Raw genomic sequence first — 24,963 nt, forward strand, 5'->3', positions numbered from 1 at the left:
AAAGAGAAACTGGACCACTATATATGGCTACGTTGGATGTTCATTTGGACAGTAACTAGATGTCATTCATACATGAAAAGCAGCCTCTAAATTTAACCCTATAACAAAGCATTCATTAAAGAGATAAAAATCTGTCAATGGTTATTTATATCTGACTAGAGGCCCGGTGCAAAAAATTTGTGCACTCGAGGGGGTGGGGTGGGGGGGTCCCTCAGCCTGGCCTGTGCCCTCTCGCAGTCTGGGACCCCTTGGGAGATAGCGACCTGCTGGCTTAGGCCTGCTCCCGGGTGGCAGAGGGCAGGCCCAATCCCTAGGTGCAGCCCCTGGTTGGGCTCAGAGCAGGGCCGATTGGGGAGTTGGGGTGCCACCCCCTGTCATGCACAGAGTAGGGAGGATTGGGAGGTTGCGATCCCACCCTCAGTCACGCTCAGGGTAGGGCCTATTGGGGGGTGGGGGCACCGCCCCCTGTCACACTCAAGGCAGAGTTGATGGGGAGGTTGTGGCACCACCCCCTGTCACGCACAGATCAGGGTCAATCAGGGGGTTGGTAATTCCCCCCTGTCACGCACAGAGTAGGGCCCATTAGGAGGTTGAGGAGCTCCCCCCTGTCACTCACAGAGTAGGGCCGATAGGGGAGTTGGCGCACTGCCCCCGTCACACACAGAGCAGGGTGGATCAGGGGGTTGGGGCGCCGCCCTCTATCACCCACAGAGCAGGGCCGATCAGGGGGTTGGGGCGCCGCCACTCTCACACTCAGGGCAGGGCCAACGGGGAGGTTATGGCTCTACCCCGTCACACACAGAGCAGGGCCCGTGGGGTGAGGGGATGGGGCGCCGCACCCTGTCACACACAGAGCCGCAGGGTGATCAGGGGTTTGGGGAGCTCCCCCCTATCAGGCACAGAGCAGGGCCGATTAGGGGGTTGGGGCGCCTTCACCTGTCATGCACAGAGCAGGGCCGATAGGGAGGTTGTGGCCCCGCCCCCTGTCACACACAGAGCCGCAGGGCGATCAGGGGGTTTGGGTGCTGCCCCCGTCACACTGATCCCAGTGCCGGGAGGCCTCTCAGCTCCGCTGATCCCAGTGCTGGGAGGCATATTACCCTTTTACTATATAGAATAGAGGCCTGGTGCATGGGTGGGGCTGGCTGGTTTGCCCTGAAGGGTGTCCCGGATCAGGGTGGGGGTCCCCACTGGGGTGCCTGGCCAGCCTGGATGAGGGGATGATGGCTGTTTGCAGCTGGTCACACACCTTCAGGGTGGGGGTCCCCACTGGGGTGCCTGGCCAGTCTGGGTGAGGGGCTGAGGGCTGTTTTCAGGCTGGGACTGAAGCTCCCAACTGCTCCTTTTTTTCTTTTCTTTTTTATTCTGGGCCAGCTTTAGCTCTGAGGCTCCAGCTCTTAGGCCTCGGCTCCTGAAAGCAGGTATCTGGTTTGTTTCAGTTCTATAATCGAAACTCTGTATCAACTCCAGCTCTGAGATCCCAGCCGGCTGAAAGCTGATTTCTGGGGTTTTGTTTAGCGTCTATATTTGTTACAATGTTTGAAACTGCAGGCTCAGAGGCCTGCAGCGGCAGGTGGGGAACGTTGGAGTCCTCCTCACTGAAGCAAGCAAGACTCATGTTAGTTTCAAGCTGCCTGGCTGCCGGCTGCCATCTTGGCTGACAGTTAATTTGCATATCTCGCTGATTAGCCAATGGGAAGGGTAGCGGTCATACGCCAATTACCATGTTTCTCTTTTATTAGATAGGATTTCCTTGGCCTGATCATTCTTACATGTGATTTACATGCAATGTACCAGGAGCATGGTCAATACTTCAATACTAACCTAAGGTTCTAGGCTCCCTGGGTTCGAGAGAAGCAGTCTCATCAGTATTAACACAGAAAAGAACCTGCTGCTGACACTAACAAGTAAACAATAACATGAAAGTTTTGTACTCTTTTCTGACAATATTATTCATAACCAGAAGGTAGAAAGGTAAGAAGAAATGAAAACACCTGAATGTTTTAATGAATGTAGTTTCATGCCACAAAGTAATCACACGATGCGAGAATTAGCACAGCTTGGGTTAGGTTAAAAATGTGATGGGATGTAAGAAGTGAGTCTGGGAGGTGCATGTGGCAGTGAAGGACCAGCTTTGGGGCCAGGTGGCGTGGTTCGGGCACTGCACTAATAAAAAGTGCAGCATCAACTCCTTTTCCTAAATCGTTAGTCTTCATTATGGAGCCCTTCCAAGTGTGTGTCTTTCATTAAGAAGGGCACAGAGGGTTTGAGAATAAGATGTGCCTCAGGGACAATTTGCTGCCTTTGGTTAGGTTATTAAAGATTTTGTTTTAGTCTCTTGCCGATTCGTTTTCAGATCAATTCTTATAAATGTCAGTGCTGTATGCTCAGCGTCCTTCCTCAGAAATTCTCCAACAGTGTGAATAGATTTCTAACAGGATGGCTGCCTGATTCAATTCCACGATCAGAAAATAAAGCTTGAGATGGGATTTTACCAAATCCCTGTCCAGCAGCTATGCTCTGCAGATAAACATCTGAATATTGTTTTTATGGTTTTGTCCTCTCAGCAAAACTCTCTGCCTTAATTTCCTTCTTAAGATTTGCTGTTTTCATGAAGCCTTCTGTGACCAAGAGCCAAAGACAATTCCAGTGTTTAATGGCTTCTTTATCTACTAAAATAAAGTCTTTCTTCCCTCTGTAACCTCCTTACATTTTTTGCTGTATTACTTTATTAAGTTGGCCTTCAATTACTTGTAAAAATACTTCTCAGACGCATAGAAAAATATATCCCTGGTCACTAGTAGCGAAGCTAACTTGGGAAGAATAAAAAACACCATGTCCAAGGCCAAGCAGGCTGCTGCATAAGTTGAAGGTTAATTGTCTGCTTAAAAAAAAAAAAATCACACCTACCGATGTTATTTGAGGAGAAATGTAATCCCATCCACACATACATGTACATGCACCTGACAGAGCAGTTTCTTTTCTCTTGAGCCCTGCATACTATTTTTTACTTGATTTGATGGAACGCTCTCTCCTTCTGCCCTCTGCTATGAATACGACAGTAACCACTGGAATGAAAATAAAGCTGCGCCGCCACTTGTAACACAGAGCTGTCATCTGCATTCAGACCTCACAGCTCCACAGTCCCACCCTGAATACATTTCCTCCTGACATTTTCCTTCCTCACCAGGGCAGGGGAAAGGCCATCTTAGAATGAAATGGGAAGAAACTAATAATGTCATGTACATAGCAAACATCTTTTGCTCCTAGATCTCTGTGCTGGAAAACAAAAAATAAAAACAAGCAAACAAAACAAGGAGGAGCTTTTGAAGTAACTGCTTATTTACATAAAGACTGTGTTTGCATTCTCTTGGGGATGATGGCAGAATTGATTTGCATAGACTTTCTCCTTGATCAGTTGGCTCACCCACCACTACCTGCTAACTTATGAAAGTAATTACATTCAAAACAGAGTTTCCTATAAGTTCTTATCTAAAAATGTAAAGTTTTTTCCCTATTTTCCCCTCCTACTTCCCTATCAGTCTTCAGCATGCAGAGGTAACCCACTGCCTGTGGATATACAGCAAATACACACATTTTTGGTTCACCTGGTCTGTATTTGTGGCTTTCAGGAAAACCTTAGGAAGTGTGGATTCAATGCCTTTGTTTCACTCTACCTTTTGGCTCTATGGCTCTCTAAATAAATTTTGTGACTTCAATTAAAAAAAAAACTTTAAAATAAAAAACTCACTTCTTATAATAATACAAGCAGAAGAGGTCAAAAAGCTGTGATCAGACAAAAAGGACTGGGCTTGTAGGACATGTTTTGAGAGCGTCAGTGTGTCCATTCTGTAGCCCCAGCCCCTGCCCCTACCTATGGCACCCAATGTTTGCCAGAGGGTAACTCAGGCCAATCCACTGCCCGCGAGAGAAAGCAGAGCTCACAGGCCATGGATGGCTCTCCCCTATCCCTGGTCCTGCTACTGCCCTCCTCAGGGTCCAGCCGAGAACAGCACTTGGGCTGTTAAGGACAGTCTTCCTGATTCAAGAAGTAATTTTTAAACACTGCTACCTCTCATTCTTTTCTTTGTTACTCTAGTTCTCAAAATCCTTTCTATAAAGCCAGTCTGTTTCAGTACCCAGATATTTTTCTTTTAAAAAAGGAAATCCAAATTCTGAATTTAAAAGCCCACAAAGCTCACTTAGAAAAGATACGTATTTTGTTTTCTGTGTGGAAACTTCAAGAAATGAATTGTCCAGTTCAGACCCACCAACTGGGGGCTCCGGTCACCCCAGTTCCTAAGGGCCCCACCCAGTGTGGCCTTGTGGGAGGGTTTTGACAACAGCCTAGTATAAAACTAACTTTAAAAAAATCACCCTGGGACTCTCATAGCCAGTTAGCCTGGAGGTCAAATCACCCCCAGTATTGCCGACAACAATCAAGGCTTAACTACAACAAGACTGCGCACAAAGACCACTAGGGGGTGCACCAAGAAAGCATAAAAAATGCGGAGACAAAGCAACATGACAGAAATGGAGGATATAGAGCTAAAAACCACAATTTTAAGGTCTTTCAATAATTTTTTAGAAACTGCCAATAAATGTAGTGAGATCCTCAAGAAATCTAATGAGACCCTCGATGTTGTGATAAAGAACCAACTAGAAATTAAGCATACACTGACTGAAATAAAGAACATTATACAGACACCCAACAGCAGACCAGAGGAGCGCAAGAATCAAGTCAAAGATTCGAAATGCGAAGAAGCAAAAAACACCCAACTGGAAAAGCAAAATGAAAAAAGAATCCAAAAATACGAAGATAGTGTAAGGAGCCTCTGAGACAGCTTCAAGCGTACCAACATCAGAATTATAGGGGTGCCAGAAGATGAGAGAGAGCAAGATATTGAAAACCTATTTGAAGAAATAATGACAGAACACTTCCCCCACCTGGTGAAAGAAATAGACTTACAGGTCCAGGAAGCGCAGAGAACCCCAAACAAAAGGAATCCAAAGAGGACCACACCAAGACACATCATAATTAAAATGCCAAGAGCAAAAGACAAAGAGAAAATCCTAAAAGCAGCAAGAGAAAGAAACTCAGTTACCTACAAGGGAATACCCATACGACTGTCAGCTGATTTCTCAACAGAAACTTTGCAGGCCAGAAGGGAATGGCAAGAAATATTCAAAGTGATGAATGCCAAGAACCTACAACCAAGATTACTTTATCCTGCAAGGCTATCATTCAGAATTGAAGGCCAGATAAAGAGCTTCACGGATAAGGAAAAGCTAAAGGAGTTCATCACCAACAAACCAGTATTATATGAAATGCTGAAAGGTATCCTTTAAGAAGAGGAAGAAGAAGAAAAAGGTAAAGATACAAATTATGAACAACAAACATGCATCTATCAACAAGTGAATCTAAGAATCAAGTGAACAAATAATCTGGTGATCATAATAGAATCAGGGACATAGAAAGGGAATGGACTGACTATTCTTGAGGGGGAAAGGGGTGTAGGAGATGCGGGAAGAGACTGGACAAAAATCGTGCACCTATGGATGAGGACAGTGGGTGGGGAGTGAGGGCGGAGGGTGGGGAGGGAACTTGGAGGAGGGGAGTTATGGGGGGGAAAAAGAGGAACAAATGTAATAATCTGAACAATAAAGATTTAATTAAAAATAAAAAAAATAAAAAAAATCACCCTGATTGGATTAATGGCATTTAAAAATTTTGCTATTCAGTAAAATGGAGGGGAAAAAGTCCTTTGAAACACAGGGATATGAAGTTAAGTTTCTATATACCCAGAGAGGAATTTGAGTAGAGAAACACTACTTATCTGACAAAAGGCTAACTTGAGCTCTTATGGGATAAAAGTTGTTTCTCACTGAACTTTTCCTTAGGGAACTCACATCTAAAGCAACATTTTAGTGCATTTTGACAACTTTTTTATACAGGCCGTGCTCCTAATATTTCAGTTTATACTTTGTCTATGCTTCTGATTGCCCTGGAATCCTAAGGTCCTACACACACCCCTCAGAGGCACGTCCCCGAACCTCTTCCCGGCAGCCTGTCAGACTCACAGCTCCAGAGAGGTCAATGGCAGGCATGAGGGACACGGGCAGTTTTTCGAGGGCATTTGTCAAGTAGGATTTCAGGACGCTTTGAAGGACCTTTGCTCTAAGCTGCCTTCTCCCATGGCATTTCATCCCCAAGATTATTAATTGCTTTTGAGCTTAAAGCGCTTTTACACCTTCTGCATTCCCAATTTGAATGCCTCTTCCCGTAGGAAGTCCCATAAGCTAGCATCTTACTAGTTCTATGTCCAATTTTATCCTGTGAGGTAGAGGATCTTCCAACCCATGGAGTCCGACACTGAGCAACCAGACCTCCCTCCCTCCAGGCCTCAGGTGCCACATGTGAAAATAAGGGGAAGCGGCCACTTTCAGCTGCAAACTTTCCGGGATTCTCTAAGTCGGGGAGAGCTACTTGGAAGTAAGACATATGGAAGAGGACACACTACTGGTCCCTGGAGGGAATGCTGAACCACAAGGTGGGGGTAGGACACTGAAAGGAAATAGCCCTGGTTTACCTGTTTTATTTACAATATTGTCAAAGGCCAGAGCAAGTTTGGGATGCAAGATACTATGAAAGCGCCCTGCACAATTCCTAGTGTGTGTGATCAGTATTGTGTCTCCTTCCATATATCTTGCTCCCAAATGCATGTCTCAAAGAGGAACATAAGTGAACAAATTGTCGAACGCTCCTGCAGAAAGTCTATATGACACAGGGGAGCCAATTTCTAGTCTTCCAGTGAATGCTGCACTGGGCGTTCTTACAGCAAATATCACTTGGCTTGCATCTGATGTTTTTTTGGTCTAATATTTTCAGAGATAATATTTCTGAAAACATTTTAAGTTTTCACTGTGAGTCTACTGAGTAATTCTGAACTAGAAAGCCCTAAAGAAGCTCAACAGTCTGCTCCCCACCAAAAGCCTTCATCTCAGATCAGATACTTAAGCAAACAAAGTTTTTAAAACTCTCAGATCAAAAGCATACAGATTCTTTGAGAAAATAGTGAGAAGAAACCTACTGTAGTTAAGAGAGAGACAAGTACTCTTGCGAAAAAACAAACAAACAAAAAACAACAACACCCAACACATCAAAAAGGCTACCCCCTTTCATTGTTCTGATTCCAGAGTTAGGCCAGGAAAGCATTCGGCAGTAAACTAACTGATGGGGCGGGTCATATACCACAAAGTCTAAGGGAGCTGGGAAGGCGGCTACTCATTGTTTACATGGGAACTCTCTTGGTGAGGGAAATGTAGGTCCCCCCATCTCACAAGTTACTGAGAGGAAGAAGCTACAAGGCCGCAGGTGAGTGTGTCACTCATACCAGGTGCGACTCCTCTTTATTGTATTTCCACCCAGAAGTAGTCATCAAAACATTAAACAACTGGCACAGCATAGGTGCTGCTAAATCGGAGGGGACACCACCCGCAAACCACTGCAAAGCCTTATAGGTGCACAACACCTGCGTTCATATCTGCTTGGCTCCTATCTATTAAAGCAAGCACAGAACCTGTACCCAGGCTGCTGCCAGGCCTCTTCATCCCTCACTGGCTTTTAAGCAGACTGCGTGGTCTGCACACAGGCCGGCCAGTACAGCAGCCCCTAGCTCCATTCAGCTGCGGAGCACGGGAAACGTGGCCAGTCCACACTGAGACACGCCATGAGTGCAAAGTGTTGGCTAAATTTGGGTAATGTAGGAAAAAATGAGTGTGAAATATCTTAATATCTTATACTGATTACATGTTGAAATGATATTATTTTGGATATATTGTATTAAATTTCAATGTCTTATTACAATTAGTTCCACCAGTTTTCTTTAAGTTTTTAAATGTAGCTGCGGGTACTAGAGAATTTAAAATTATACATGTGGTTTGCATTGTATCTCTATTGGGTAGTGTTGGCCTCGATCCCCTGACATCTCCCAATTGAAATATTCTTGTCCTGTGTTTAACACCCTTAGTGAGAGGGTGAGTTACTTTAATACTCTACTTGGTGTTAACATGTCACTCTTCTCAAAAATACATATATTGTTGGAAGGGACCTTCTAGGTAAGTTCACCCAATCCCATCTCAATTTGATACCCCAAAATTGAGGCCCAGCGAGGATAACCATGTAATAAAACAGCCCTAACCGGTTTGGTTCAGTGGATAGAGCGTCGGCCTGCGGACTGAAGAGTCCCAGGTTTGATTCCGGCCAAGGGCATATACGTTGGTTATGGGCACATCCCCAGTAGGGGGTGTGCAAGAGGCAGCTGATTGATGTTTCTCTCTCATCAATGTTTCTAACTCTCTATCCCTCTCCCTTCCTCTCTGTAAAAAATCAATAAAATATATTAAAAAAAATAAATAAAACACATCAAGGATAAGACAAAAAAGTCCTCCTAACTCCCAGGTGAGTCATTTCCCGATTTTACTAATTTATTACTCAAGTATTTGCCCTTTGCCTGCAGACAATACCTTAACTTGAAGTGGTGACCCTCCTCACAGCAGACATTGCAGGCATAAGGAGGGACTTAGGGACAGGGAGTCATTTCAAGTCACCTGACTGGCTATTTATTCTGTCTTCTGGGGTATGGCCCTAGTTCTTTTCAATCATTTATTAAAAATGTGATTCAAAGAGTCCTATTGCTAAGCTTCTCTTCCTTTCAAAAGCACATGCCATTATTTACAGATTAAAATTCAGAGCTTCTTAGTACTCTTTCATCACATCTTACCAAATGCAATTCCAAATAGCAATGCAAGAATTATGTCTCTATTACTAACTGGACTTGAGCTTGGACAACTGCTGATCTTAGGCCTCTAGCTTTTTTAAATTTTTTATTTTTTTATTATTTAAAGTATTACAAATAGTAATACATATGTCTCCTTTTTTTCCCAATTGACCTTCCCCCAGCCTCCCCTACCCCCCCGCACATGCCCTCACCCCGCTCCCAGTGTCTTAGGTCTCTAACTTTTGACTCATAATTATACTACTTAGCATCCTACTAAAAAAATTCTTAAATATCCCCAAGAATTCTATTAACCTGAAATATCTTAGCTTCTCAGATCCACACATTTAATAACTTTGTGATGTTTTCTATAAAGGGGATGGCACTGGGTTCCTGGCTAGATTCAGTTGCTAAGACTGAGACTGGCTTCTAATCTTCTGTAAGTAAGTTAATGGAATTTCTCCCTTGCTTTCACCAGGGAGAAAAAGGGTAATAACTGCTATCCCTGTGCTTTTATGATCAAAGCCACTTATAAATTAATAGCGAGATCATTTTGTTTCAGAGGCGGATTTGCCTTGTGACAGTTGGCTTTGTATTGAGATAAGCCTTGGAGGGCTCCTGTGAGAGGAAAAGTGGTCCATGGTGTGAAAATCACTCATCTGATGTGGACAAATAAAAAATGAGCAATCTGGGGAAACAGGGCTAAGACCACAACCAGAGCATTTGTTAAAAAAGAAATACATCAGACCACCCACCCACCCAGCAACAAACAGCCCGACAATAAAACTGAGGCTTTACAAGTAGCTATGTATATTCTGTGCACTTCTAGAGATGAGCTGTTTTGAGTTTCCCGAATGCTGCTGCACAGATTGTGCTCTGGTTCTCAAGTATGTCAGCTTCAGAAGGAATCATGCCATTTTACATGCCACCAAAAATTAGAAATTCAGAAAAGATGCCTCATGCCTCAAGAATGCCCCAGATTTTCTAGATTTAAAATATTCAGCCCTGAGACATTTCTATGTTTTGTTACAGTGGACATTTGTTGTCCTAAAATTGAGTTTCCTAGCCATGTGGTTGGTGTGGGTCCTGTCTTAAGCCATAAGAAGCATATACTACTCCGGGTCGCAATTCGGGAGCGGACACGGGTGAATTCTAACCCTTTAGGCCAAGGGGGACTTCGTTCTGCATCTGTGCCATCAGGGAAGTGAACTCTACTCCCGTCGATAACAAAGCCACTGAGAACACCTTAAATGTTACATCAACAACATCCTGGAGTAAACACCATCTTCACTTTCTAATAGCTGTTGTTTCTAAAGCTGAAGAAACATCTAGCCGAATCCCTGGGCCAACGTCAGTGCTATTACGGGAATTTCTTTAATCGGGCTGCTTCTCTAAGGGCCCAGGCGTTTCCCAGAGATTTTACAGCCCTTATACACTATCCATCCAGCCCACATCTGGGTATATTTGCAAATGCACCGGAAGCATGGAGAGCAATTCAAACATTTTCAAGTGAAACTGGAGCGGGAGATAGTAGAAATACATTAATATAATGAAATGAAATGATTTTGGAATTTTTTTTTTGGAAATTGGGAAATGATGGTGTGTGTAATGTAGACTTGTGATGCCTAACAACTCCTTCAAAAGTGAGATTAGGTTCCAAGTGAACTATTCTAAAAAAAAAAAAGTAACAGCCATAACTTGAAGGAATCAATTCAGTCAAAAACAAAACCACCACCTTCAGTAACAAGGAGAGGCGCATACATTTAGACCAGTGGTTCTAAGCCTTGGCTGCACATTAGAATCACCTGGGAATCTTTTTAAAATCCTGATTTCTGGGCCTCACCCTCCGGAAATTCTGTTTCTTTGTTACTAATGTTGTGGCCCCACCCCATAACAAAGAAACAGAATTTCCGGAGGGTGAGGCCCAGAAATCAGGATTTTAAAAAGATTCCCAGGTGATTCTAATGTGCAGCCAAGGCTGAGAACCACTGATTTAGACAATTGTAGCCCATTGCTGCTTTTCGAATCTCTTTCCAACAGGCTCAGGCTAAGATAGATGGAAGCCTCCTGGCTCTCTAAAGACGTTTTGTAGACTTAAAAATATAGCCTAAACCTACCTATTTACCATAATTTCTAATTTTTTACTAGCAGTCAGGGTATTTTTTTTTTTTTTTAGAATTTCTAAGGCATAGAAAGAGCTGTGACTTTGGCCACCACGAAGAACTGTTTGGGAAATAAACAACTGAAATGCAAAAAGTCAGGTGCAACTCCCAGTGTTATTACTAACAGCTTAAAGTTCTAACAAAAGAAGAGCACTTTTCCTTACGAAGACGTGAAAACTGTAAGAACGACTCTGAACCACAGGGTGGCCCTGACAGCAGGAATGGGTGGCAGCTCATTCCTGCTGGGATCCTTCCTTGGTGACAAGGCCACACACAGGACACAGCTCCCCGCTGTCACTGCCCCTGAGGCTCCCAATGCACTGCAGGACCTGCTGTCGTCCTTGCCTGCCCGTCAGCCCTGTTTTCAGGGGAGCTACTCCGCGTCCTGAGAGAACTACTCCAGGCGAGGTTATCTTTCACGCACAGTAATTCAGTTCCATTCCTTCATTCCACACATATGTCCTGAGCACTACCCCATGCTCTAGAACAGCGGTTCTCAACCTGTGGGTCGTGACCCCTCTGCGGGTCGAACGACCCTTTCACAGGGGTCGCCTAAGACCATCGGAAAACACATATATAATTACATATTGTTTTTGTGATTAATCACTATGCTTTAATTATGTTCAATTTGTAACAATGAAATTGGGGTCACCACATGAGGAACTGTATTAAAGGGTCGCGGCATTAGGAAGGTTGAGAACCACTGATCTAGAGGCTACAGCAGTGACCAAAGGAAGAAAACAGTCAATACCTCCCATGCCCCTGCAGGGAAGGAAGCGGCTGCTCAGGGATGCAGCTGGTACAGCAGGGTGCTTAATGCCAGGCAAAGGGTCTCCACCAGCAAACACACAGGGCACAATCTGGTGGCTGAAACCACAGCAAAGGGGCCCCCCACAAGATATGCTGCTATTTTATATGAGTGAAAACTAACGATGCAGTTTTAAAAAGCAATTACTTTTACAAAAACCTTTTCAGGTGACATCTATAAAGTGAGGTACCCTTCCTCCTTCCTGGTACACAGGCTAGGCAGCCTGACAGACAATCCAACATGCCTGACACTAGCACAGCAGTCTGATTTAATGAGCTGAGGGCTTTGGAATGCAACACTTTGATGAAAGCAAGACTCGTCCCCACAAAGCTTGGTCTATCAGTGGTTCTCAACCTTCTGGCCCTTTAAATACAGTTCCTCATGTTGTGACCCAACCATAAAATTATTTCCGTTGCTACTTCATAACTGTAATGTTGCTACTGTTATGAATCGTAATGTAAATATCTGATATGCAGGACGGTCTTAGGCGACCCCTGTGAAAGGGTCTTTCGACTGCCAAAGGGGTCGCGACCCACAGGTTGAGAACCGCTGGTAAGTTCATGTTAGGAGATGGAAATGCTGGCTCCTGCTGGGTTACCTGTTCAGAGAGCAGATTCCAAAGCAGGAAGTGCTTCTACAGTGGCAACCATTCCATGATCTGTGGCCGTCCCCACCTCCTGGGGGCAGCTCTCAGCCTTCGGTCAAGGGCACCAGGCAAGGTGAGGAGGGGAGGAGGGCCGGAAGCCAGGGACGGAGGTGTTGGGAAATTTAATTAGCACGTGTGAACCCAAGAGGCCCCGAGCTGAAAGCCATTCGACAAGTGTGAAGACGATGATTGCTTTTTGAGAACTCCTTTTCCCAGGAATGAACAAGCCGGGGAAAGATGAGCTGCTTAAGAGTTTTGTTTATTTTTTAGAAAATATTTGTTCAAGTGTTTTGTTGGTAAGGCTTCCAACAGTTTGTGCGAATAAACTTTTAACTTTACTGAAAGAGTGTATCTTCATCTCCCACAGCAAGGACTTGCCGGCCACGAAGAAAACTTGCACACGGGTCCACAGTGAACCCAAAGGCAATTTTATCACAAACATTTTATAACTCAGGAAAAGACTTTTTAATCTTCCATGACATCCTGTTCAATTCAACATGCAAGCACAGAGCAAAGAGGTCCCTGCTCTGTGAAGGCTCATGGGCCTGGGCAGGGGAGGTATGGAAGCCACTACAGATGCCAGTGAAATAACTTGAACAGAGGCCAGCTGTGGTGGGACTACGACAGAGTAATAAACCCACTTGCAAGCTGGGAGCAGGCTTTTCACAGGAGGGATGTGGGCTGCATCTGAAAGATGAAGAGGCTTTCTGAAATGGAGATGAGGGGGGGCATTTGGGCCAGAAGAAAGAAAACGAACAAAGGCGTAAGTATGTTTGGAGAGAGCGGGCAGAAATGTGACTGGTAGACATGGACGCGGTTGGGTTGTGGAAAGACAGAAGGAGCCCAAATCCTCTCAGATTAAGGACTGGGACTTTGAAATCAATAAACAAGTGTTGGCAAGGATGTGGAGAAGAGGGAACCCTTGTGTACTGCCGGTGGGACTGTAAATCAGTGCAGCCACATGGAAAACAGTATGGAGGTTCCTCAAAAAATTAAAAACAGAGCTACCATATGACCCAGCAATTCCCTCCTGGGTATTTGAAGAAACAGAAAACACTAATTTGAAAAGACATATGCATTCCCTATGTTCACTGCAGCGTTGTTTACAATAGCCAAGATGTGAAAGTAACCTAAGTGTCCATCAGTAGACAAGTGGGTAAAGAAGATGTGGTACATTTATGTAGTGGAATATTACTACTCAGCCATAAAAAACAAACAACAACAACATGTCATTGTGACAACATGGATGAACCTAGAGGGTATTATGCTAAGTGAAATAAATCAGAGAAAGACAAATACTGTATGATGACACTTATATGTACACTCTAAAAAGAAAAAAGAAAAAAGCAAACAAAGCAGAAACAAACTCATAGATACAAAGAACAGACTGATGGTTGCCAGATGGGAGCGAATCTAGGGGGTAGGCAGAAAAGGCGAAGGGATTAAGGGATAGCAATATACTGCCTTCAACTTGCTTTTACATGTCCCACCACTCCAGAGTTTACGGATCCTCCCAATCTTTAATAACCACACTTGCTATAGCACATGGATGTGCAGGGATGTGCCACATCGCCAGTCTCTGCCTGAAGGGCACTGAGTGGGGGAGGAAGAGCATCAGTGTTGCCTGACCGCAGGAGAAAGCTGACGCTTCATGCCACCTGTATCTGTTTCCCTATTGTGCTTTCTTTTGACTCAACTCTCTTGAAAGACACAGAAATATAGAAAGCAGCCGCCCACCCCAGCATGCCCATCTACTGCTGCGGTCTCTCCTCACAGCAGGCCCTTCCAACCCAGACACATAAACGGACAGTTATCTTTGATGTTTGTTTGATGCTTAAATAGAATCATAAACACCAGGAGCCGCTGAGACCTAGACCAGGCCTGAGCTCGCAAGTTAGAGCAGGCGAGGCACACGTCCCAGTTACAGTAACTGTGAAAACAACTGCCTCGTGGAGGAATCATGAGAGAACTCAGGGACAGGCTTCTATTACACTCGGGTCCCACGCACCTCAAACTCCAGGTAGTGATCTTTCAGCTTGTACTCATCTATCTCCTTGGCCTTCACCTTCTTGTCCGGGGGGTACGAGCGGTGCTCGGCCAGTTCGGTGGTAATCTGCTTCAGCTTGCTCTCGTGTGACTTCAGCTGTTCCTCCTGCAGGAAATAGGAAGCCATTTAATGTCCGAAAATAAATCAATACAGAAATCCCTTCTGATGAATGGCTTTAATTCACTGCAACAGTCCCGTGAGCCTCGGCTGCCGCATCTTACCTCCTCTCTCAAGCCAGTGGCCGGTTCCCAAGTACCTTTGGCAAAAGGACAACTGAGGCCAGCCTCCCTCCCCAGGCCCCGTCACAAAACAAAATGCTTTCAGAGCCTTTATCAGGTGTAACTGTCACGGAGCTGAGGCACTGCCTCCTGCAATACTCCAACACGCAAGGCACCGCCAAGCAGGTAGGCGCCTGTCCCGAGTGCCACATAGTGTGGCTTCTCCACTGCTGGTTTCTCCGCCTGCCACAGTGACCGAGGAACCTCTCCGAAAGAAGCAAAGCCACCACGAAATAACTGTCTGAAAGCTATCAGATAGTATTCTAAAAAAGGTAACAATCTATGCTTTTTCTCTCCAAAGTAGTACATGTTCTGATATCAAAGACTTTCCATTTTAGGGGGACCATTTATATCACCTTGGCAATAAGCTACCTAACAAGAGACACTATCAAACCTTCTAGCAGCATTTAAAAAAATAAAACTAAGAGATCGGAATTCTCTTGTATTCCTGTAATTGCACAACTGCTTTGTTTACTATTCCACTTCCACATGTAATGATCCAAATTCTTGTTGAGTATAAATTTCACATGTACAGTAAGAAATGGATGAGAGCAAATGAAAGGGAGCTGATTAAACATAATTTCAAAACATAAACATTTTATTCTAGATGAGTGGAATAATAAGAATACCAAAAAGCAATAATTATTGATACTAATTAAGATTATATGGCATCACTGTAAATTTAAAAAGATATTAAGAAGTTATAAGAGTCACGTATAATGTCTTCAGGATTTGTTATCATGCATGTCCCGAAAGCCAAACAAGGGGGAAAAATCCAAGTTAAAAGCCATCAAAATAGAAGAGAACAATGTTACATTTTAAAAAGCAGAGAATGCTCCACCGGTGTGGTTGACTGTCGACCTGTGAACCAGGAGGTCACGGTTTGACTCCTGGTCAGGGCACATATGGGGTTTCAGGCTCAGTCCTCAGTGGAGGGCATGCAGGAGGCAGCCAATCAATGATTCTCTCTCATCATTGATGTTTCTATTTCTCTCTCCTCTCCCTTCCTCTCTGAAATAAAAATATATTAAAACATAAAAAATAAAAAGCAGAGAACATGATTACAAAATGAACAACAGAGGTGGCAGGAATAAGCAGAGTGATTCAAAGATGATAAGACTTATTTTTAAATACCAACTGACCCAAAGAAGTCCCAGAAAGAATGGGGGGTGAGGAAGGGATGACCTGTTTTGAGATACTAGAAAGGGCTCTACATCTCCAACCCTGTCATTTGTGCACTAATAATACTGAATGCAAATGAAAAACGTTTCAGGTAGCTTTTATTGACAACTTCTCATTCATCTTTCTCTCTCTTTCTCCAAGGAGACTATAGACCATGCAATGGACTGAATGTTTGTGTTCCTCCAAAATTCCTAAGTTGAAGCCCAGTGTGGCTATATCTGCAGATGGGGCCTGTGAGGAACTAATTAAGGTTAAATGAGGTCATAAGAGCAGGGCCCCGATACGACAGAAGGAGACACCACCAACAGCACACTCTCTGGGCCCAGGCACCAAAGAAGGCTATGTGAGGACACAGAACAAAGGGACGACTGCAACCCACAGGGAGCTCCCTCCCCACAGCTGTTGGCACCTTGATCGGGGACTTCCAGTCCCCAGGACTGTGACAAAGAAAAAGAAATCCTGTCATTTAAGCCGCCCGGTCTGTGGTATTTTGTTCTGGCAGCCAGAGATGACTAAGAAGAATGTATTAATAGCTATCTTATTTCCAAGTAATTTTCCTTTGTATATTTACTGTGACATATAAATTATTTAACAGAATTCTTGGCAAAATATATTTGGTGACTAGACCATTTTGAAAAATAAAAAAATGAGTTATTTTTTGTTTAATAAAATGTCTCAGGTATAAAAAAGTCATATTGAATGACATATGATGAACACTCATGTATCTAACACCCAGTTTAACAAATAAAATATAAAAATAATTGAAACTTCTTGTATGTATCTGCTCACCTTATTCCTTTTCTATGTTATTCCTATACCATAAAAATAGAGAATTTGTTCTTTAGGTTTTTATATTTAATAAGTTTCCTTTTGTAACTTGTTTTTTTCATTGGCATGTTTTTGAAATTTATTCACATAGAAGCTTTACTTCCCTCCTTTTATCCACCGTGTAGTATTCCACTGCAGGACAAACCACAATTTCACTGAAGGATATTTAGATTGTTTTCGAGTTTCTTGAGGCTATTATAAGTGATAGTGCATTAAACATGTTGCCTAATAAATACAAGCAAGGGTTTTCCTATTATATAATCACCAAGAGGTGGCATTTCTGGGTTTCAGAATATGCACACCTTTAAGATGACCCTAACCCAGGGGTGGGCAAACCTTTTGACTCGAGGGCCACAATGGGTTCTTAAACTGGACCGGAGGACCAGAACAAAAGCATGGATGGAGTGTTTGTGTGAACTAATATAAATTCAAAGTAAACATCATTACATAAAAGGGTGCGGTCTTTTTTTTTTTTTTTTTTTTTTTTTTTTTTTAGTTTTATTCATTTCAAACGGGCCGGATCCGGCCCGCAGCTGCCCTAACCTGTGTTCCAAGTGTCCCCATAGTTTCCATTTCCACAGGAAGTTTTAAAGTCCCATTGCTCTACATTCTTGCCAACATTTTATATCACACCTGCACAATTTGTGCTAATTTCCTTAGTATGAAATGATTAGCCATTATAGTCTGAATCTGCATTTCTCTGATCATGGGGAGGAAGCACATGGTTTCACGTTTCCAGCGTTTCCTCTTCTGTGGACTGGCTGCTGAAATATTGGACTGATTTTTCCATTGGGTCTAGATTTGTAAAGCATAGTGATTTATTGTTTAACAAAATGAATTATTTCCTTTTTTGGTTAATAAAATGATTAGAATCCAAATACTAGCTTTCTTTTCAAATAAGATTTTACGTAACTTGTTAAAAGAATTTTCAAAATTCTCTATAGTTTTGGACTTTGCCTCTGTGTAAATATTCTTTTATTTAATAAAACCTTTATTGTTGAAAGTATTACATATGTCTCCCTTTTCCTCCCATTGATCCCTCCTCCTAGCCCCCCCTTCCCTATCCTCCCCCAGGCCTTCACCACCCTATTGTCTACATCCATGGGTTATGCATATATGCATACAAGTTCTTTGGTTGATCTCTTTGAAATATTCTTTTAGATGTTTGCATCTTCCAAAAGCTTTAGAACTAGGTTTCTCCATCTTTCATAAATCCCAATTTCTACGAATTTTAATGAAGAATACATACCAGAACAACACTGTGCAAAGCATATTATATTTGTCATTTTCCTACCCAAACCACAGTTTAGTAGGATTTATTCATCGTTATTAAGCTATGATTTACAAACCTGACTATTTCTATCCTAATAAAAGACAAAAAGGGTAATTGACCATACCTTCGCTATGCTTCCCATTGGCTAATCAGGGTGATATGCAAATTAAACGCCAACAAAGATGGCGGTTAATTTGCATACTAGGCTCCAAGCAGTGGAGTGAAGCCAAATGTACCTGAAGCCGGCCGAGCAGTGAGGCCTCACGGCCCCAGGATCAGCAGAGCAGCGAAGCCTGACAGCTCAGGGGGGGGGGGGGGGGGGGAGGCACACTCTGGCTGGAGCCCAGCCAGAGCGAAGGCCTGGGTGGGTCCCGGGTACCAGAGGAAAACTGGTGCCAGCAACCGAAGGAAGGGAAGGCCTATTGCACGAATCTCTTCATGCAACAGGCCTCTAGTAGCAGTATAAAGGGCTAGCCATTTGGGCTATGTTTTTAATGAAGAAACTAGTTGAAGGAATGTTGAAATACAATCTGTAATGCTTAACTCCTACTGTACTTTACTGCCTTCATGTGCAAGAATTAAGGAAATAATTTCAAAATAAAAGCATTTTAAAACTGCATTTCTTACTCTGTCCATTTTGACCAGTGAAATAACAATACCACGTGTCTCTTATGGGCATAGGTAAGTAGACGATGCCAATGATTCCAATGATCTAACCCGCGGTAAAGGAGGCACACAGACTGACGGAGGAAATGGAGGAGAGAGGCAGCGGCCGTGGAGGTGTGCTGCATTCTCAGACTCGGGACAATGAAATTTTAATAGACACGATGGAGAAAGACAAAGTAGGAGCCCTGCTGTTTCTCTCCCTTTTGTCTCTGCCCTGATGATTAAGTGGGGGAGCAAATATGCTGCTCTGAGAGATAATACTAACAAAAGGGACTTCAGGGAAGGCACAGAAAGAGATACATCTGACCAAGTTAAAGAGGGGGCACAGAGAGGGGAAGTGGCATGCACTTATGGAAACTGTTTGAAGTTAGGAGGCGATCACTTAAGGAGTGGATTAAATAATAGATGCAAGAGAAATTACCGTGGTTATATGTCAGTAGATGTAATTGATAAAACCTTTGATAACATATACAATGAAATTTTATCTAAAAGGCAAATTTTAAATGGCATCACCTAAGATTTAATTTTTTCTTACTTATATAGTACTTTGAGGAAAATTTCTTTTTTTGTTTGTTTTAAAATACTGAACTCTAATTCATCTCTGTGAAGAAAGCATTTCTAACACATGAGGGGATGGGGCCAGGCAAGTGGATGTTCAAGATCCCGAAGTGAATCAAGAGCTGATTCTGGTGCACAACCCAGGGGTCCAGCCACCACTAGAAGGCTCAGAAATTAGCTCTTCATTCTTCTACACAAAACCTAAGACTTAATTCCCCTCATGGAGAAGAGGATGAAAGAAAAGCTGTGGAAAATAAAAGGTAATGATGATTCAGAAATGCATGTGTAAGAGGAAGAGAAACAGCGAGGACTAGAGAGAGATGGCAGAAAGAGCCAGGGGAGAAGAGTCATCCATCCACAACACTCACTGAACACCTACTATGTGCAGGCATGGTGCTGGGTTCTGGAAAAGCCATGGTTCCTGCCATCCATCTCCCCTCTCCCCCAATTGTGGAACACAGAACCCTCGGAATTCTACGGTGAAAGGACCTGCCATCACCCCTTCTAACCTCTTCCTCTGAGAGGCAATGGGATCCGAGAGTCCTTGCTCAAGGCACAGAGGTAAGGACAGTGGGAAGCCACCCCTTCTCCCAGCTCCTACTCATAAACTCGCCTCGAGCAACCTTCTTAAATCCCAAGGGCTGCTACAAACAAGCTTGGAAACATTCCATTTCTTAATGTACCGATGCCAACCCCAGCTTTCAAAACTGCGTAAACTCCCTGGGTCCCAATGTGCTCTCTCCCCCACGGTCCTCACACATGCGGGCTATATGAAGGTCCTTTCTCCGAATCCCACTCAAGACCAGTGCTCCCCCAGATCTCACGCTCCTCCCCCCCTGCATCACTACAGCACTTCATGCCCATTCCACATGCGCACTGCACACTAGTCTGATTTATGTGTGAATCTTCTCTCCTTCAGTGATTACAACTCTTTAAAGGCAGAAAAAGGTTACTTTTCTCAAATCCTCCAGTGTCTAGTACACTGCTGGGCAGGGACAGAATATGCAGCACCATGTTTGGCTTACAGAAATTACCTGCCTACCATGAACACATACCTCATTCGCTGAGAGTGAAGACCCCTGCCTTAGCTACTCTGATACGGCCCGCGTACCTAATAGGGTGCCCAGTGTGTAGCCCTCAGTCAACAGTGGCTGAATAAATGAGCATTTTTAAAAAGGGAAGGTAAAGGCAGGAGGGCTCACACTGTTGCCTCGGCTGTTTTAAAGCAGGCGGATGACTCAGGTAATGACATTCCGAGTCTGCTAGGCAGTTTACCAGCCAAATTGCTAAGCACTGCAGCCCCTCAACCCCAGCTGTATGGAATTTAGAATAAGGAACATCTGCCTTTGAGTCAGTTTGAAGGTGGCTACTGTCGAAAGTACCAGCAGAAAGATTTTGTTGCATCATTTCATGTTTAAAACAGTTTTAAAGACCTTAAGCCAGGGGTGGAGAACCTTTTTTTTTTTTTTGCCAACGGCATTTATATAGTTATAGCATCACTCACGGGCCATACAAAATTATCAACTTAAAAATTAGCCTGCAATATTTGGTCAAACATTTAATTACCTCACCCCTAATGCCTTGGCAGGGCCAGACCAAATGATTTCCAGGGCCTTATACTGCCCTGGGGCCCGACGTTCCCCACCCCTGCAGTTGAACGGTGTTTAGTGAGCTTCAGCATAATTTCAATAGGATTTAATTAATTGTTTTATTGAATATTTAAGATACATTAGATACAGACTTCTGAGAAATGAATATAAAATTTATTTTGGAGAAGTAAAGTCATGACCTAAGGCCATGACAGAGTTTGGGCTGCATCTTGTTGGCAAAGTGAGCCAGTTAAGGGTAAGTGACATAATACGAAACTTATTTTAGCCAGAGCCGAGGAGGATGGATTGGAGAGAAGAAAGATTAGAGTCAGAGAGAACTCAAGTGGTTACAGGAATAGCTGCCAGAGTTTTCCAGAGTGGGCGTGTGCATCCCAGACAAGACGATCCTGGGGGGAGAATTTTAAAACTCAGCGTTGAGACATAATTCAGTACCACACAGTTTAGTCGTTTAAAGTGCATCAGTCACTGCTTTTAGCATCTTCGCAGGGTTGTGCAAATATCACCTCAAGTTAATTTTATGGCATTTTAGTTTCCCTAAAAGAGACTTTTTTTGAATGGAATCTCAGTGTGTCTTTTGCAACCGGCTTCTTTCACTTGGCATAATGTTTTCACAGTCCATCCATATTGTAGGGTAGATCCCGTTTTATTCATCCATTTATCAGCGGATGGCCATTCCTACCTTTGGCTGTTATGAATAATGCTGCCAGGAACATTTGTGTAAAAGTTTTGTGTGGGTGTATGTTTTCATTCTCTTGATAGCTAAGTGGGAGTGAAATTTCTGTGTCACATGTTAACTTTATGTTTAATCATTTGATGAACCACCAAACTGGTTTCCAAAGTAGCTGCTTATTTTACATTCCAACCAGCAATGCATGAGAGTTCAAATTTCTCCATACTCACACCAACGCATTATTTTCCTTTTATAAATAAAAAGATTTTAAAAAGTCACAGCTACCCTAATAAGTGTAAGTGGTAGCTCATGGTTTTGACTTCCGCTCTATTTCCTTAATGACTGATGTTCAGCATTTTTTCATGCTGTATTGATAGTAGGACATGCAATACATTTTATATAAAGAATTGTATATATACTGTGGAATATCTGTCCACTTAAATACTTAGACTGATAAGGTGAATGATTTAAAAAGTCAGAAGACCACTGATCTAGGTAAAAGATGACAAAAGTCTGAATTAAGGGAAGGGGGTAGGATATGAAAGATCTGTGACTGAGAGTATGGGATTGAATGGTGCGGGAAGAGGGTGTTCTGGCCAGTGAGGGACACAGCTACCAGAATGACTTCCTCTAGTGAAATCCTACCCGTCTGCCTGTGGAAGGAGGACATCAAGGGGCTGTGAACTCTGCTGACCTTGGAGCTGGACCCAGGCAATCAGAGGCTCCTCACCCCCTCCTCTGTCCCTGGAATGTGCTTTCCCCTGGTCTTCCACACACTAGAAACCGCCAGGACACAGCCTTGAGAGAGTAGGTGTTGCTGAGACCGCCTGGATGGCAAGGGTGATGGAGCCCAGTGAAGGCCTCTGTAGGAACTTTTAAGATTCTGGTGGGTGGGTGCAAAGACCTACTTATATCAACCCTGTGCACATTCAAGTCTGAAAATGACTACTCGGGCCTGAATAGGTCCTGCAGAGGGCTGATCGAGAAAACCTGTTTGGAGTGTTATACCAGCAGGAGAAGTGAGACTTAAACTTCCAAACGACCCGCCCCCCAGAAGTGCTCTGGAAGTGCTGCCACAGGAAACAGTGGACGAAGGTGACCCTCCCACACAGCACAGCTGTTCCGAAGAACCACCCTGCACTGACAATTACCAACTTTGATAATGAAGGCTAACATGTTTTGGATAGAAGACAAGAATAAATTAAAGCTTGCAGATGACAGGGTGATGAACAATGTACCTGTAAAAGCACCAAGCAACCTTTTAATTGAGTGTTTAGTTTTTTTCCTCAGACTGTTTACTTTTTTCCAGCAGGGCACTCACAATGTTGTGTGTGTGTTTTGTACATTGACATTATCCCGGTGGTTCTGGCATTTAGGGGAGTCATAGCCGGGCTGGGGGCGTATGGAGAAAGGGAAGATGGCTGGGCTGACGCAGTGGCTCTCTATGGATGTGGACTCCCAGGACATGTGCCAATGTCTGAAGATATTTTTGGATATCACAGCTCAAGGGAGATACTGGCACCAGTGCGTAGAGGCTGGGATATTGCTAAACATCCCACAATTCATCCTACAACAAAGAACCCTCCAGGCCAAACTGTCAGCAGTGCCGAGGCTGCGAATGCCTGGGCTGCGGATGAGGACCGGTCTGCGAGGCTCTGAAGAGCTAACTCCTGGGCATCCAGACACATCCTGGGACGCACTGAAGGTGCATGACTCCAGCAAAGGCCACTACAGTGGAGGGAGCCCCAAACGCCCGCCTCTTCTTCCCTCCTTCTAACCTGTCCTGTATCACATGGGTTACACATTTGTTTCTAAATTGCCCTTTTGCTCTCAAAGGTAAACATCGTTTTCATTTAGTAAATAAACATGATGACATGGGTAAAAAAAATAAAACAAAACAACAGAGCTAATGATAGAACCTTAAAACCATTCTAGAATGATCTGTGTTCTCCAGAGGGAAAAGTGAGGCCACAAAGGTTTGGTGATTTATGTGTAGGGAAGGAAATTGTCTTCTTATTTTACAAAGTAATTACATTCTTGAAAGGGCTTGGTTATCTTGTCTTACGTAACACAGGAGGATGCTGCTTTTTGATTATTGCCTTCTTATTTAAAATCTTGAATTCATCATTTTGGTCACAGTACATAAGATTTATTTAGATGAGAGATCCTGCCTTGATAAAGGCGCTTGCCTGCCTGGTCTCACGGTAAGAACAGACAAGTAGATGAACACATTCATTTCCATGTACAAGTACTAAGTGACTTACTAATATATAGCCCGCACATAAACAGGACAATAGCACATTTTTCAAAGCAGAAAGTAAATAGAAATGTAGATTCTTTAGTGAGGAAAGAACAAGGAAAAACTCTTACGTTGCTCTATGTTTATTAATGTTCCTCCTTAACTTCAGCTCACCTTTTGCCCTGAATCTTTCATAGGAATAATTGTGAGAAAGACCAATCTGTTGAAAAATAACCACTGGGAAATCCCTAATGAAATTAATAGAATAAAACTCAACTTCTGAAGGTATTTTTTCCCCTCTAGTGGTTCAATTGTCTTTCCTCTTCTTACCTTATGTAATGCCGTTTACTGTTTGTGTTAAGGACAATTATGCGAACATTATGTTAAATATCCAAAATAAAGTGGGGATCTACATTTGCTTTAAGAGTCCAGACCTCATTTGGGTAGATGGAGAAACCTGCCAACATATTCTCTGGCCATCAGTAAGAGGTAATGCCTTCCTTTTATCTTAAGAGTGTTTATTATCCTTGACAATTAAATGCCATTCTGCTGTGTAAAGTGAGCTGGCTTCATCCTTTCTATTCTTACCAGTTTTCTGGGCAGTTGATGCACTGCATCACACTAGCAATGGCTTACATGGTGAGCAAGCATCCAATTCATGTTAGTAATAACTATGAATTTACGAAAACAAAAGAACCTTTCCTGAACCCATGTCTCCCCTCTTCTTCCTGCCAGTCTGTTTTTTATAAACTTAGGGCGAGACTTATACACACTCCCTTCCTCCACTTCCTTACTGCCTTTCATTTCTTCTGCAAAGACCAATATGGCTTCTCCTCCCATCACTCCACCCTGCTCTCACCCACGGACCCAACAACCTCCCACCACTTCACAGAAGACATTTCTCTCCTATTTTCACTTGATTTTTCTCCCTTTTCTTGGCACAACATTCTCCCTGCCCCCTTTTTTTTTTCAACTAACAGAAAAATTGCCAAGTGTCTGTCTGATCTGCTTCTGAGCACCAGGCACTACAACACTTGGAGTTCGAAAGAGGAAAAGGACCCAGGCAAGAAGCAACAGGAGGGAACCAGGAGACAATTGGGTCCCAAAGGCCCCAGCTGCTCGAGCCCAGGTGACGGCCCTGATTCCTGCACTTCATCGAGCCACAGGATGATCTATTCCAGCCGTGGGCAAACTACGGCCCGCGGGCCGGATCCGGCCC

The 24,963-nt window shown here is 43.5% G+C and overlaps 1 protein-coding gene across 6 annotated transcripts in view; it reads right to left on the reverse strand.

Annotated features, from left to right (window-relative positions):
- The window catches only part of PSD3 (pleckstrin and Sec7 domain containing 3), a 526,912-nt gene that overhangs the window by 9,894 nt on the left and 492,055 nt on the right, over nucleotides 1-24,963 (reverse strand). For all 6 annotated transcript variants that reach the window (XM_059685223.1, XM_059685224.1, XM_059685226.1 and 3 more), the window contains one exon: nucleotides 14,402-14,545. In XM_059685223.1, the coding sequence (XP_059541206.1) occupies nucleotides 14,402-14,545 (144 nt within the window). The remainder of the gene's footprint in view (nucleotides 1-14,401; nucleotides 14,546-24,963) is intronic.

Source organism: Myotis daubentonii, chromosome 2 (genome assembly GCF_963259705.1).
Source record: "Myotis daubentonii chromosome 2, mMyoDau2.1, whole genome shotgun sequence".
Taxonomy (NCBI): domain Eukaryota; kingdom Metazoa; phylum Chordata; class Mammalia; order Chiroptera; family Vespertilionidae; genus Myotis; species Myotis daubentonii.